This window comes from Bubalus kerabau, chromosome 20 (genome assembly GCF_029407905.1).
Source record: "Bubalus kerabau isolate K-KA32 ecotype Philippines breed swamp buffalo chromosome 20, PCC_UOA_SB_1v2, whole genome shotgun sequence".
In the NCBI taxonomy this organism is placed as follows: domain Eukaryota; kingdom Metazoa; phylum Chordata; class Mammalia; order Artiodactyla; family Bovidae; genus Bubalus; species Bubalus kerabau.
Window position 1 is genome coordinate 39,346,605 of NC_073643.1, and position 14,564 is coordinate 39,361,168.

At 42.5% G+C, this 14,564-nt stretch overlaps 1 protein-coding gene across 1 annotated transcript; it reads right to left on the reverse strand.

The window, feature by feature from the left end:
* Nucleotides 1–257: 257 nt before the first annotated feature.
* C20H3orf49 (chromosome 20 C3orf49 homolog) lies at nt 258–10,974 on the reverse strand. Its single transcript, XM_055558655.1, is given in 5 exon segments — nt 258–540; nt 991–1,104; nt 4,453–4,577; nt 8,474–8,796; nt 10,835–10,974. Coding segments are annotated over 5 exon segments (885 nt in total). The 5' UTR covers nt 10,960–10,974; the 3' UTR covers nt 258–342.
* Nucleotides 10,975–14,564: the final 3,590 nt, after the last annotated feature.

Genomic DNA, 14,564 nt, shown 5'->3' on the forward strand with positions numbered 1-14,564 from the left:
ATAGTAGTCACAGTGAAAGTGTCAAAATACCTTTAAGTGCTTCCTATAATTTCATCTGGCAAATCATGGAAGAAATTTCTTTGTAGAATTGGTGTGCCCTGGTAAATATTTCTATTTTCCATTATTAGTAAAAATTATGAAGCAAAAAATTGCTTATATTGACTCAGAATTAAAAATCAATTTTTGTAAAAGGACTATTGGGCAAAATATTTTTATATGGACTGTTGGGCAGAATATTTTTAAACTCACCCCTCCAATTGATTAAGAGAAATTTATTCAGGATTATGTACCAAAAGATAAGAATCCCTATGAAACATAACTTTTATGCCATCAGAAACAGAATCAGAAGCAGCACCAGGTACATGGGAAACATACATTTTTCAGTTTATACTTTCTCATGGTTCGCTTGGACATCCTCTGGAACTGCTTGGAAGACTTAAGAACTTCATCCCCTAGAAACTCAGAGTGTTGAAATTCAGCATGTCTTTGGGCCAATAACTTCATGGATTTATCTGTCACTGTTTCTATGAGGTCATCCACCTATAACAGCCCAGAACAAAGAAACGAAGCCATGTGTTAGAAAGCCTTGTCCACACCCAAGGGAGAGCTGTTTTTCCTGAGGGATGAGTTCAGGAACTGGTGGATGTCTGCAAGTCCCAAAGTATTATTCTAATTCAAGTCATAGCAAAGAGAGCTTGAAAACATGCATTTACCACCCAGTGCTAAAGACGGTCTCATTTCTTCTCAAACCCTTGTGTGTGTGTGCCTTCATTTTAATTGAATTCACTTTAACATTTAGTAGGCACACAGCATCATCCTCAGCGCCCTCAGCGATCCTGTAGCCACTCTCAAATGCCCCCCACTAACAGGATGCCTTCATGCTAATCATTAGTTCGTCCCACAGCCACGCTGTCTAGCAGGGCTGTGCGTTCAGTTGAGCCCAGGCCTCTGATGCTTTTGAAACACAAAGTAAAAACCTTTGTCCACTACCTGCATTTGAAGCTTTGCCACTGTCAAATCTGATTTCCTGAGAATGTTTTCCATGCTGTGCTTCTTTCTTTTAAATACTGGAAAGTGTGGTCTCTTTTTTGATGAATATGGAACCTATCATAAAAATGTAAAAAACACATCAGATTAAGAAGTGCCACCATTATTTCTGTGACGGTGCTTCAGTGAACACTCTTACCCTTGCGACATCCTCTTTTAAACTGAATATTTGCCACATAACAACATTGGATTGGAGGCTGTATTCAATTATTCTCCACGCCCCATGCATCTCCTTTGTGCCCAGAGCTCCCTTTGAAGAGATCTATAGGGTGCAGAGAAATGAGATTGTCTGGTTCGGAAAGAATATAGTGTCAGGAAAAAAAGCAGGTCATTTGTAAGGGGAAGAAGAAGAAATTGCCTCTGTAGCCGCTGAGCACAGCCAGAGTGTGGAGCTGTTGTAGACGAGTGCCCCAGAAAGCTCATTATCACTGGATCCAGTTGCTAATCTGGTCTCTTTTCTGCAGGTTTCCTTATTTTCATGGCAGACATGTTTCCAAACATAAAAAAGAAAGCTCTGGGTTCTTTTCATTGCATGCCTGATACCCTTCCCATGGTCCCTGGCTTGCTGGTTACAAGTACCTGTGCTATTAAAACTCATTCCTAGGTCGTGGCTCCTGGCTAATATGGCCTTTTTAGTCTGACTAGGTCCACTCTTCCTTCCCCTTGTGTTTAGTAATTACCATGAGGACTACTGTGAGACCTACACAAGTGGGATGTGCAGTCACATGTGGGTCTTGCCCTTTGCTCGAGTTTACAAATGAGTCTGTGGAAACTCTGCCCTGCCGGCTCCTGCAGGCATGCTCAGTCACTCAATTATGTCTGACTCTTTTGTGACCCCGTGGGCTATAGCCCGCCAGGCTCCTCTGTCCTTGGGATTTCCCAGGCAAAAATACTGGAGTGGGTTGCTGTTCCTCCTCCAGGGGTTCTTCCCGACCCAGGGATGGAACTTGCATCTCCTGCATTGGCAGGCAGATTCTTTATCTGGGAAGCCCTGCCAGCTCACCCTGGCTCCCGTGTCACTTGCAGAACTTTCCCCAATCTAACCAGAGCACAACTCATCTTGTTTCTCTCTCATAAAGCCCAGTGTTTTGTGTTGTTTTTTTTTCTACTAAGCACTAGCTTGGTAATTACTTAAGTTATTTCTGTGTATTGAATACCATTATTAAAAAGTCAAATGTCTTGAAGGGTCAGGCAGGTTTTGAGAAACAGGCTCAGTTGGTCTGGCATGGACTGGAGAGAACGGGCCTCCTGCAAAGGGGGTGGCCTGTGGGTAGCTCTGCTGTTGCTGGAGGAGCTGCAGGCTCCATGTTGCCAAATCCTCTTATTTTTCAAAAGGAAGTTGAAAATCCAGACTTTTGTTTAAACGATTCTAATTTCGAAACATGGACAACTGATTCAAATATATGAGAACGTTCTGAGAGCTAACAGTTCCATGGTTTAATGTCCATCTCCTCCATCAAACTATAAGTTCCATGGAAACAGGACAAGGGCCATTGGGTCACCTTTATAGCCCCCAAATGTAGAAACTGCCGAGCACATATTAGGAATATGATAAATATGAACCTAGCACTCAAGAGGCAAAAATCAAAACTAACCCTGGTACACTCCGGCAGCGCACTCGAGCAGCGCTGTTTAATAGAACTTCCCACAAAAATGAAAGTGTTCTTTATCTGTGCTGTCAAATACCATAGCCACGGGCCATACGTGTTAACTGAGCACATGAAATGTAGCTAGTGCAGTGAAGGGAATGGACTGTTCTTTTTATTTAGTTTTAATTAATGTAAATAGTCACATGTGACTATTGGCTACCATAATGCTGCTAAGCTGCTAAGTCACTTCAGTCGTGTCCGACTCTGTGCAACCCCATAGACGGCAGCCCACCAGGCTCCCCCGTCCCTGGGATTCTCCAGGCAAGAACACTGGAGTGGGTTGCCATTTCCTTCTCCAGTGCATGAAAGTGAAAAGTGAAAGGGAAGTCGCTCAGTCGTGTCCGACTCTCAGCGACCCCATGGACTGCAGCCCACCAGGCTCCTCCGTCCATGGGATTTTCCAGGCAAGAGTATGGAGTGGAGTGCCATTGCCTTCTCCGTGGCTACCATAATAGACAGTACAATTAGAACCTAGCATAGTAATTAGTGGGCTTCCCAGGGCTTTACTCTTCACAGCAGTAAAGAGTCTGCCTTCAATGCAGAAACACAGGAGACCTGGGTTCAATCCCTGGGTTGAGAACAGTACCTGAAGAAGGAAATGACAACCCACTCCAGTATTCTTGCCTGGAGAATTCCATGGACAAAAGAGCCTGGCGGGCTATAGTCCAAGGGGTCGGAAAAAGTCAACACGACTGAGCACAGCAGGAACAGCATAGTAATTAGGAGTAAGCACTCGTAGAGTCAAATCTTCCTGGGTTTGAAGCCCGGCTTTTCCGATTATCTGGGCCAATTACTTAACCTCTCATTGCCATCCCTAAAATAATATCCTACTTATTGTAGTAACCTATTGCTATCTACTTTACAGGGCTGTTGTAAGGAATATCTGAGTTGATATTTTTAAAGCACTTAGAAGAGGGTTTGGAACATAGTCAGCTTTAATAAATGCTTATTATGTCAGAAGAAACAATACTTCAGATTCTATTAAAAAATAGCATGGGCAATTTAGGCACAAACTTGATCTAAGTACAGATAAGTACAAGCTTTGGGTTGGAGTGTCCTGGATTATCAAGTGCTGCACTGTCTATACTATACACACGTTCTATTTGTATTTTAATTTCAATTATAATGAAATGAAATTTAAAATTCAGTTCCTCAGTTATACTGCCACATTAGCTGGGAAAGACTGAAGGCAAAAGGAGAGGAAGAACACAGGATGAGATGGTTATGTAGCATCATGGACTCAATGGACATAAATTTGAGCAATCTCCCAGAGACAGTGAAGGACAGAGGAGCCTGGCATGCTGCAGTCCATAGTCTTGTAAAGAGTCGGACACGACTGAGGGACTGAAGAACAACCAGCCATATGCAAAGGCTTAAAAGTACACACGCTAATGGCTACTGTTTTGGACAAATGTTTGCATCCTTGCGGAAATTCTGTGGGGTTGGTCTGGAGAATATCTCTCCACAGAGCATGCATGATATGCCAGATGCTAATATACCGACTTGATATTTGAACAGCTGACCAAGTCAATCTAAAGCTGCAACCCCTACTGTTGCCCAGATTATAGCCGAAGCTGAACCATTCGAGCTCAGAAGTAGAGGAATCAGACCTGGCAAGTCCACTTCTTGTGCCCTGAATGCTAGGAGTGGAGACACAAAGGGCAGCTTTAAATGGGAGAGAACTTGGTTTTTACAACAGCCCTGAACGTTGACTTCCGTGTAAGTCTTTAGACGCAAGTTTGTTTTAGCATTTTACCTTTTGCATTCCTGAAGGAAGTGATGTCACAGATAAACGCTTGGCGGTTCTCCTGGCTCAGAAGAGTGTATTTCCTTGGGTTATCGCCTCTGTCTCTGCTTCGACAACGTCAAGTTGTGTAGTTGCTTAGAGGGAGTGAGGGGGAAAAAAACAGACAATCGTGAAGGATCACAATAATAAACATATGCTTTCTATTAGAAAGTCTCCTGAAAAGCAAGCATCACATGCGATGTCAGTGGCTTTTTTTCTTTGGGGTTAAAATTGAAAATGGACTTGCTTTGCTGAATCTCACACTTTCTCTCGAACACTTGGCCTTTTCTTGTGGTCATGACCTCCATAGTCACCAACCCATCTTGACAAGGTGGTTGATAACTGTCTTTGAGACCTCACTTTTGCCCTCTGCTGTTTTTCCCTGTAACTCTTGTGGAATTAGAAAAAGTACCCTCTAACAGAGAAGACAATCCAACGACTACTTGCTGTTGACTGAAGACAAGTTTAAGCATACTCGGCAGCAAAGTGTCTCAAGCCTCAGTCATTCACATACCATCTTAACAGTTTTTCCCACATACTAGGAGCCCTGTGAATCCTGGAGTCCTTAATATTGTTCTCTGTCAGCTCAGTTCTTGGGACTTCTCTGGTGGTCCAGTGTTATGAGCCCTCGCTGCCAGTGCAGGCGGTTCGGGTTCTATCCCTGGTCAGGGAACTAAGATCCCACAGGCTATGTAGCACAGCCAAAAGATAAAGGGAAAAAAGCATCCTCATTAAAACAAAATCAGTTCTTAACACAATAAACATACTTAAGGAAACTTAAAACACTGTCATAAATCAAAAACCAGTATCATAAATGTAGACACTGAGACTAGTATGGTAAAACCAAAATCATGTTATTGCCAACAGAAGGCAGCAAACTTGAGGCTGCTCCCTTTTTTATTAAGATAGAAAAAGGGAAGGAGATGAGACTTTTTCCTTGATGTAGTGAAAGGGTTCAAAAAGGTACTGGGAAAAGCGGGGTGTGCAGCGTGGTCTATGTTTCAGTGTTTTCATGCTATGCACAGCACCTAAAATCAATTTAATCTGCTTCAGGCCACTTGATAACTGCATTGAGGAACCATGGCTCCTCAGCTCCGGGACTGGTGGCTCTAAATTCAAAGTGGATGCTCAACCCAGGGGGACGCTCCTTTCTCCCCCACCCTCCACTGTCAGCTCTTGCCCAAATCTTGCACCTCCTGCCAGTGAACATTCTCTTCAACCTCACCACCCCAACTGCCATGACCAGCCCCAGCTAAAATTATCCCTTGCCTTGGATGAATGCAAGAGCCTGTTTATCATTCCTCCTGCATCAGATTTTACCCTCCTCCAATCCAGTCTCTACACTGCAGTCTGCTGCTGCTGCTAAGTCACTTCAGTCGTGTCCGACTCTGTGCGACCCCATAGATGGCAGCCCACCAGGCTCCCCCGTCCCTGGGATTCTCCAGGCAAGAACAGTGGAGTGGGTTGCCATTTCCTTCTCCAGTGCATGAAAGTGAAAAGTGAAAGTGAAGTTGCTCAGTCGTGTCCGATTTCTCACGACCCCATGGACTGCGGCCTACCAGGCTCCTCCGTCCATGGGATTTTCCAGGCAAGAGTACCGGAGTGGGGTGCCATTGCCTTCTCCAACCCTGCAGTCTGAGCCACCTTTAAAAAATGCCCTTCAAATCATATACAACTCCAGCTTGAAAGTATCTCATCACCCTTAGGAAAAGTTAAAATTGCTTAACATGGTTTACAAACACCCTCATCACCTTATTCAGCAGACTCTCCCTAGCTGGATTACTTTCATTCCTTAATTATGCCCAGAGCTCTCTTGACGTTGGGACTTGAACATGCTCTACCGTCTTCCTGGAAAACTGTTCTCATCACTTTTTCCTTATCTAACTCTAGTTGTCCTTCGGTCTCATCTGAGTTGTCCGTTCCTTAGGGAGGCTTTCTCGAGCCCCCTCCCTTAAAGTCAGCATCCATGACGTGTACCCACCCTAGCCTGTGCTTTTTCTTTGCATCAGAGATAAATATCTGCAGCCCCTCCTTGCCCTCTGTAACTCAAGGAGGGCGGAGACCATGTCTATACTGTCTGCTGCTCTATCCCTTACAGCGTGGCTGCCACATAGTAAGTATTTACTACATATTTGTTTTAAAGTCTAATGAGGATCAACAGGGACAAGCAACTGTCTTTCAGCCACAGTTGAGAATCAGAATGTTTGAGCTGCAGCCTGAAAGCTGGGCGAGTTTCTTGGCGAAATCTTAGTGTAGAGATTTGTTATTTCAGCTATGATAAAAATAAGCCAACGCGTGGGATGTGGTAGCAGGTTCTGGTCCTCTGTTTTCCGCTGGACTCTCCAACTCCAGCCCCGTCCATAGAGGACTGTGCCCTCTCCACTGTTTTCAACAGAAATAGGCAGGTCAGTCTATGCCAGGTAATTGCTAGATGCTTGGATGCTTGTATTAGTTGTCTTTTTTCCAGAAGAGAGAGTTTGTTTGAAAGGGTAATGCATCAGCTGGAGGCCATCAGTTTTTGTTTTTTCTGGAAAAAGTATCTACCAGGTGTGCAGCCTTATCATGATGTAAAATTTGAAGATACGTGTGAATCACCTACATATACGTAAGTATTCTATATATTTCTGAATGCTGTACTGTAAAGGGCACTAGAAACATACAAAGGGTATTTATGGCACTGAAGCTCTTCTGTATGGTATTGTAACGAGAGACACATTACATGGTGGGTTTTTCAAACCCATGGAACTGTGGGGGGCAAAGAGTGAATCCTAATGTAAACTGGTGGCTGTGTACTCGCTAAGTTGTGTCCAACTCTTGTGACCCCATGCACTGTAGCCTGCCAGACTCCTCTGTCCATGGGATTCTCCAGGCAAGAATATTGGAGTGGATTGCCATTTCTTCTCCAAGTTAGGGATCAAACTGGTGGGGTCTCCTGCATCGCAGGTGGATTCTTTACCAACTTAGCCACCAGGGAAGCCCAGCGTAAACTATCAGTTCAGTTCAGTTCAGCCACTCAGTCGTGTCCGACTCTTTGCAACCCCATGAACCGCAGCACGCCAGGCCTCCCTGTCCATCACCAACTCCCGGAGTTCACCCAGACTCATGTCCATCGAGTCGGTGATACGTAATCTATGGACTAGTGTTAATAATAATATGTTAGTATTGGCTCATCAACTAACAAGTGTACTGTACTAAGGCAAGAAGTTCATAATAGAGGAAATTGTGTGGGTGGGGTAAGGAGAGGGAGGCATAGAGGAAATTTCTGTATTTTCCACTCAATTTTTCCAGTTTACCTAAAATGGCTCTACAAAAAAGTCTATCAGTTTTAAAAAGGAGAATGCAAATAGTAGTCATCACTCACAAGACCCCCCCCCCCCACCAAACGTCATTACCATGTCACAGAAGAAACTGTCAACAGTTGAAACGCCAATTCTTCACAAAGTATGTGGGAAGTAGATATAATAAAATAAAATTTCCTTTACGACTTACCAATCATACATTTTTAAAATAGAATTCTCACCACACCTTCGTCTGTTGGAAGCAGCCATTTGAAAATCTGCCTCACTTCTTTCTCCAGAAACAAAACCAGAAAATCCCACTTTGGTTTGATTTTCTAATATATGTGTGTGTATATATATACATATATATATACACACACACCTATGTACACATCTAATATTTAAATGAAAAGTAGTTTTAGACTGATGAGACCACTGATTAATTGGACTGGGAGTGACCTCAAATATAATCTAATTCAGAGTTTTTGAAGATGTACACACACACACACACACACACACACACACACACATACACGTCACCTGGGGATCTTTCTAAAAGGCAGATTCTGACTCAGTAGCCCTGCATGGGGGCCTTAACTTCTGCATTTCAGACAAGCTCCACAGAAATGCTATTCTGTGGGTAGCAACAAAAGCTGTCCTATTTCATTTTCTCTCTTGGCCTTGACACTGGACCATATGTTGACTTGGATTACCATTCTGGGAGAGCTTTCTCATTCTTGGTTTGGTAAATAACTTGGGCGATGGAAGCTCCTTGACAATTCTAAGAAGAAGGCTCTGTGTATTTGGAAGGAGGGTTTCCTTGTGGTTAGGGGCACCCTCTTCGTTGACACTTGCTGGCTTGCTTCTGTACGTGTGTGACAGCATCCTCCCCCAAACAGTCCTCACTTTCCTCACCAAATTTTTCTTCTGATTTTGCTGGCTCTTGTGAAATTCCATGTCACTAACACTGGATGACTCCTCTCTGGGGACCAATACATTTTGTTTTATTAAGTTGGTAGACACAGCTTTATGCCATCTGAACAAAGGAAAAATAATTTGTGTTAGGGAAATTGAAGAGTTAAAAATGAAACAATGGAATCATGAAAATCAACTGCAAATGTAAACAAATTATACAGTTCCAAAAAAGAAAACTGAAGACCAAGCATCAAATCCAAAGCCAAAGCAAATACTTGATATTTTGTTGCTGAACTCTAGAAGTGCATTCTGGCCACTATCTCATTTAATCCTCAGAGATGGTAGTTTATATTATTATCTTCAGTTTACTAATGAGTAAGCTGGGACACAGAGAGATTAATTTAGTTGATGGAGCATAGAATGCAGATTTTAATCTTGGTTTGTGACTGTTAGAATATATTACCTCATATTGGCAAATTGGTGGTCTCATTTCAATCACAGTTTGAGATTTTTTTTTTGCTGGACTTCAAAATGTGGTTCCAAATGTGATGAGACATGAGAGTGTCTGCTAAGGTAGATAATAAAAAATATATTCTCCAAGGTCCTATAAATGCTGCATTTTATGCAGAATACTGATTTAGAGAAAGTAATTATAAATGCATATTTCAAAAATTCCAAATAAATAATATCTTCATCATTTTAGTAATAAAATAGGTAATATTTCTTAGTAGACTTTTATGTGCTAAACACTCATCTAAGTTCTTTCATATGTATTACATATTTTAATCCTCTTACTATCATCTCCATTTTACAAATGAGGAAATTAAAACTTGGAAAGCTTAAATAACTTATGCCCAGATAATCTGACCCCAAAGTCTATTCTGTTAGCTTCTGTGCTAAGTGAGTATCACCTGTTCCGTGATACCCTTATTTACCTAATATTCTTCCTTGATGAACTATTTTGATGTTAGTTTTAATCCAAAGCAATAATATCCATAAAATTCCAGGGATTTTTAAAAACCAGTCTTCTATTTCGAGATAAAAAATCATTTATGGGCTAGGACTAATCTCCCATGGACCCTTAGGAGAACTTTTAATAAAACCATCAGTTTCTACTACCATAAATACACACACACATGGGAATACAATGTAGGAGGCTCAGGAACCCCCAAGGTCATCCATGCAACCCCCATCAAGTAAAAAGCCCAGCTCTAAGCAGTTTCTGAAGCTCCAAAATGCATCTCCTAGTCCCATCCCCCACCCTTATTCCCAATCTATTTATAAAATAATTAATTAGATGATTTGCTGTTATGAAAAGAATCTTTTCTTTCCTAACCTTTTAAGTATCTTGGTTGGTTGTGAATTTATTTGGTTGTATTGCCTCTCCTTTTAACCTCTATTTTTTATTGGAAGTGGAAATCTCTGCAAATTTTCATTTTGCCCATGGAAGTTCAGAAGTCTGGTCTTTGATACTTCAGGCCTCATAAAAACGACACTTTTCTACCTATCTGAGCTATTGGTCATGAATCTGGTAAGAAAGAATACTCCCCAAATTGGAAAATAATCATCTCACTGCCTTTCCAAATTAAAATGTATTACATTTGGAGTATTCCATGCTTGTCTTAATGGTTTTGCCACTAGCAAGAAATATGAGGTATAAGACAGTTTTTAGGTTAAAGACCATGCACATGGGTAAAATATAATTAGTACACATTACAACAGCCCAAATTGCTGGAAAGGGGAATGGAAAGAACAATGATCATGGACTTATTTTGAAAAATGCACTATTGATTTTTCAAAATAATAGTATTTGCTGTCTAAAACTGTGAGACTGAAATATCAACTTAGTATCTCCTAATTTTAATATCATATGTGACATTAAATCTCAAGTTAAGGTAGAAAGGAAAGGTTTTCCCATTACAATGAAGACTTTTCTGATCACAAAACGAGGCTTCCATCATGGCACTAGATTCCCTGATCCAATGTATATATGCTGTCTATATATGCTGTCTCTGCTCCCTCTAATCCACATGGAGCCTTCATTTCTAAATGCAGTGCTTGAAAACATGCTGCTTTTTTCTAATCAGCACAGTGAATATTGTTTAGTGCAAAATCCAAAGCATCTCACTGAAGAAAGAAAATGAGTCCCAGTCTCCTACCTTTCAATCCCTTTCCTTTTGAATGAGCCGCTTCTCCTTCTGGGCTGCTGAAATCTTGGGTACTGGCCAGCTCTTTCGTAAGCAACCTTAAAGCGCTGTGGAGTATACAGGTGAGGGTGATCCATTGCCGTCAACCTCACCTGCAGTAGCTGTTGTTAATTTCTTTAGCTCTTAGGCTCACAAACTACAAAACAAAATCATCCAGTGACTGAGGCGCTTTTAACTCCTGGGCTCTTTGGGGGTAAAGTATGTAGGAAAATTTTTGAAAGTGCTTCCTTATTCCCTTCTAGGTGCTACAGACATCATTTGTGGGACCAGCCCTGTTTACCACTTTACAGAGGTCATCAATGATGCAGTTGACAGAGCAGTGGGAAATTCCCAGTCGTGTTGCGGACTCCAGGGCAAGGCAGATGTGAATAGGTGACCTGCTTGTCTAACCACTGCCTTTTGGGTTGGTAATAAAATAATCACACACCAACTGATTATCACATTCAAATGTGCATGTCTGCATTCCAAAGAGGGAAGAACTGAGACCACCAACACTAATTCCAATGATCCCAGCTTTTGTTAGATCTTTCATGTGGAACTGATGAATGCTCTCTGTCCAGTTTTTATTTGGCTTTCTCACAGTACACCCCTTGGGCTATTTTGTAGTGATCTCTCAAAACACATGGCTGAGAAAGCTGAGCCCACCCCTCCCTTTTGACATTTGGTTTATTTCCTGGCACCCCACTACAGTACTCTTGCCTAGAAAATCCCATGGACGGAGGAGCCTGGTAGGCTGCTGTCCATGGGGTCGCTAAGAGTCGGACACGACTGAGCGACTTCACTATTTCCTGGAGGAGAGCAAATTCTCGCTGGGTTGGAACTTCTCACCACAAGGTGGCAGCAGACACTAGGGTTTATTCCCATCCCCTTCTGGCGCTTTGAGTTTTTCAGTCTGAACTAACTAGAAGCTAAGAAGGAAAACTCCTGAAAAGTGTTGGGGGATATAATGATTATTGTTTTCTGTGTTTGTACTCATCAGTCATCTGCAGCTGGACTCTCAAACTTTCATGTGTACACAAATTACCTGGGGATCTTGTTAAAATACAGATTTTGTTGCAGCAGTTCTGCCTGATGAGGTGAGGTCATCGGGCCAGCTGCTGTTGCTGCTGCTGCTAAGTCGCTTCAGTCATGTCCGACTCTGTGCGACCCCATAGACGGCAGCCCTCTAGGCTCCGCCGTCCCTGGGATTCTCCAGGCAAGAACACTGGAGTGGGTTGCCATTTCCTTCTCCAGTGCATGAAAGTGAAAAGTCAAAATGAAGTCGCTCAGTTGTGTCCGCCTCTTAGCGACCCCATGGACTGCAGCCTACCAGGCTCCTCTGTCCATGGGATTTTCCAGGCAAGAGTACTGGAGTGGGGTGCCACTGCCTTCTCTGCATTGGGCCAGAGAGCTCAACAAAATAAAAAAGGGTTACTTGCATGAGGATTTGTCTGCTCCTGGCAGATTAATCAGCAGGCACCAGAGCCCTGAGGTGGAAGGAGTCTGATGTCTTTGAAAACTTAGGGTGGCTACAGCGAAGAGGCAATGTATGTGATAAGCTGGAGAGACAGGCAGGGCCAAGCCGGCTGGATCCTACAGAACAACTGAAAGTTGTAACATTATTTTGGATCTTCAGAATAATGGAAAGTTATGAGGGTTGAACTCCAGTACTTTGGCCACCTCATGTGAAGAGTTGACTCATTGGAAAAGACTCTGATGCTGGGAGGGATTGGGAGCAAGAGGAGAAGGGGACGACAGAGGATGAGATGGCTGGATGGCATCACTGACTCGATGGACGTGAGTCTGAGTGAACTCCGGGAGTTGGTGATGGACAGGGAGGCCTGGCGTGCTGCGATTCATGGGGTCGCAAAGAGTCAGACACGACTGAGCGACTGATCTGATCTGATCTGATGAGGGTTTTTTAATCATTAAAATTAAAGACAAATTAAAATTTTTTAATTGTGGTAAAATATATATTATATGCTGCTAAGTCGCTTCAGTCATGCTCAATTCTGTGTGACCCCATAGACAGCAGCCCACCAGGCTCCTCCAGCCCTGGGATTCTCCAGGTAAGAATACTGGAGTGGGTTGCCATTTCATTTTCCAATGCATGCGTGCATGCTAAGTTGCTTCAGTCGTGTCTGACTCTGTGCAACTCCATGGACAGCAGCCCACCAGGATCCTCTGTCCACAGGATTCTCCAGGCAAGAATAGTGGAGTGGGTTGCCATTTCCTTCTCCAATACATTATATAAAATTTACCATTTTTAAGTGTGTTCATATTGTTGTGCAACCATCACCACCAGCATCTTCAGAACTTTATCTTGCAAAACTGAAATTGAAAACCCATTAAACAATAACTCCTAATAACTTTTCTGTCTCCATGAATTTTTCTTAATTGGAAAAAAGTATCTTGGAAGAAGTCACTATGTAAGGTGACAAAATTCTAAAAATGAATTACCATGAAAATAGATATCCCAATTTCTTTGTACAATAGTGACAAAAATCTGCAGTACAGAAGAAGAGTGGATAAGAAATAGGAAGGGCTAAGGAGAAGGGTATGAGGGTGAACAGTATTTTAATGCAAGGGAGAAAGCCTATAGCTGTGTATGCTTTATTCATCCAACCCGTACATTAGATAACTGAAGGGCAAAAATAAAGCCAAATGAGAATTCTGTTTTGTTTAGGGGTAAATTTCAAAACTTTTGATTTCTGAATTGAATTCAGAACCAACTCTTTTTAGTTCTTGGGATAATGACTGAATTCAACACCTCTCAACAATGAAAAAAATGTTATTGCTACACCCAGTCCAAGAGATGGCTGCACTCTGTCTCTATGAATTTGATGACACTTTTTGAGGAGTGATGCTGAAACCCAGCCTCTGTGTACCAGTGCTGAATTGAATCTCAGAGACAGAATTTTGGGTGAACTGGGAGAGAAGGGCTCTCTATTGCTTTGCCCAGCAAAGGAGGCCACAGCAAGCTAGCACCCATAAGACTGTCCCACCCTGGAATGGGCAGAGAGGGGTCTTACAGTGTTAAAGCGACAGGGCATGATCAGCTCCTGGGCATTCTTCTGAATGGTTGGTGGTGAGGTAACTGGGAGTCAGCATCATCAGCTTTCTGGTTCCAATCGGTCTGGGGTCGACATGCTTGTGGGCAGCATACAATTACCTTCTTCCCCTTGGTGGAGGTTTCCATACCTGCAAAACAGTTCAAAAGATTGAGCTGAGAATATTATCGATAGTCCTTGGGGAAGAAATAAAGTTTCCTGACTTTGTTTAATGGCTAAAGTATTATTATTTTGTCTGGCTTGACTGTTTTCCTTTCTTTCTGCATTTTTCTCACTTCTGTGATTAAACTTACTCTTTGACTAAAGCTTTTATACAGACAAAAGGCAGGTGGAGGATGTGGCTTGGGGACTATTCTGGGAAGGCCTCAGAGGGTCCAGCTGGGTTACAGGAGCTAGGCAATATGTATTTCTTCTGTGCAATGAGAATCCAGCATTGAACAAAACAACTGGAACCCCTGCCTAAGATTTACACTCTGGCAGAGGGCACAGATACCAGATTTGTTAGTAAACTGATACAGCATTCAGACACCGACAAGGAATGCTAGGAAAAAACTAGGAAAACAGTATAGCAAGTGACTGCTTCTACCAGGGTGATCAAAAAAGACCTCTCAAGGCAGTGGTAGTTGAGGTGA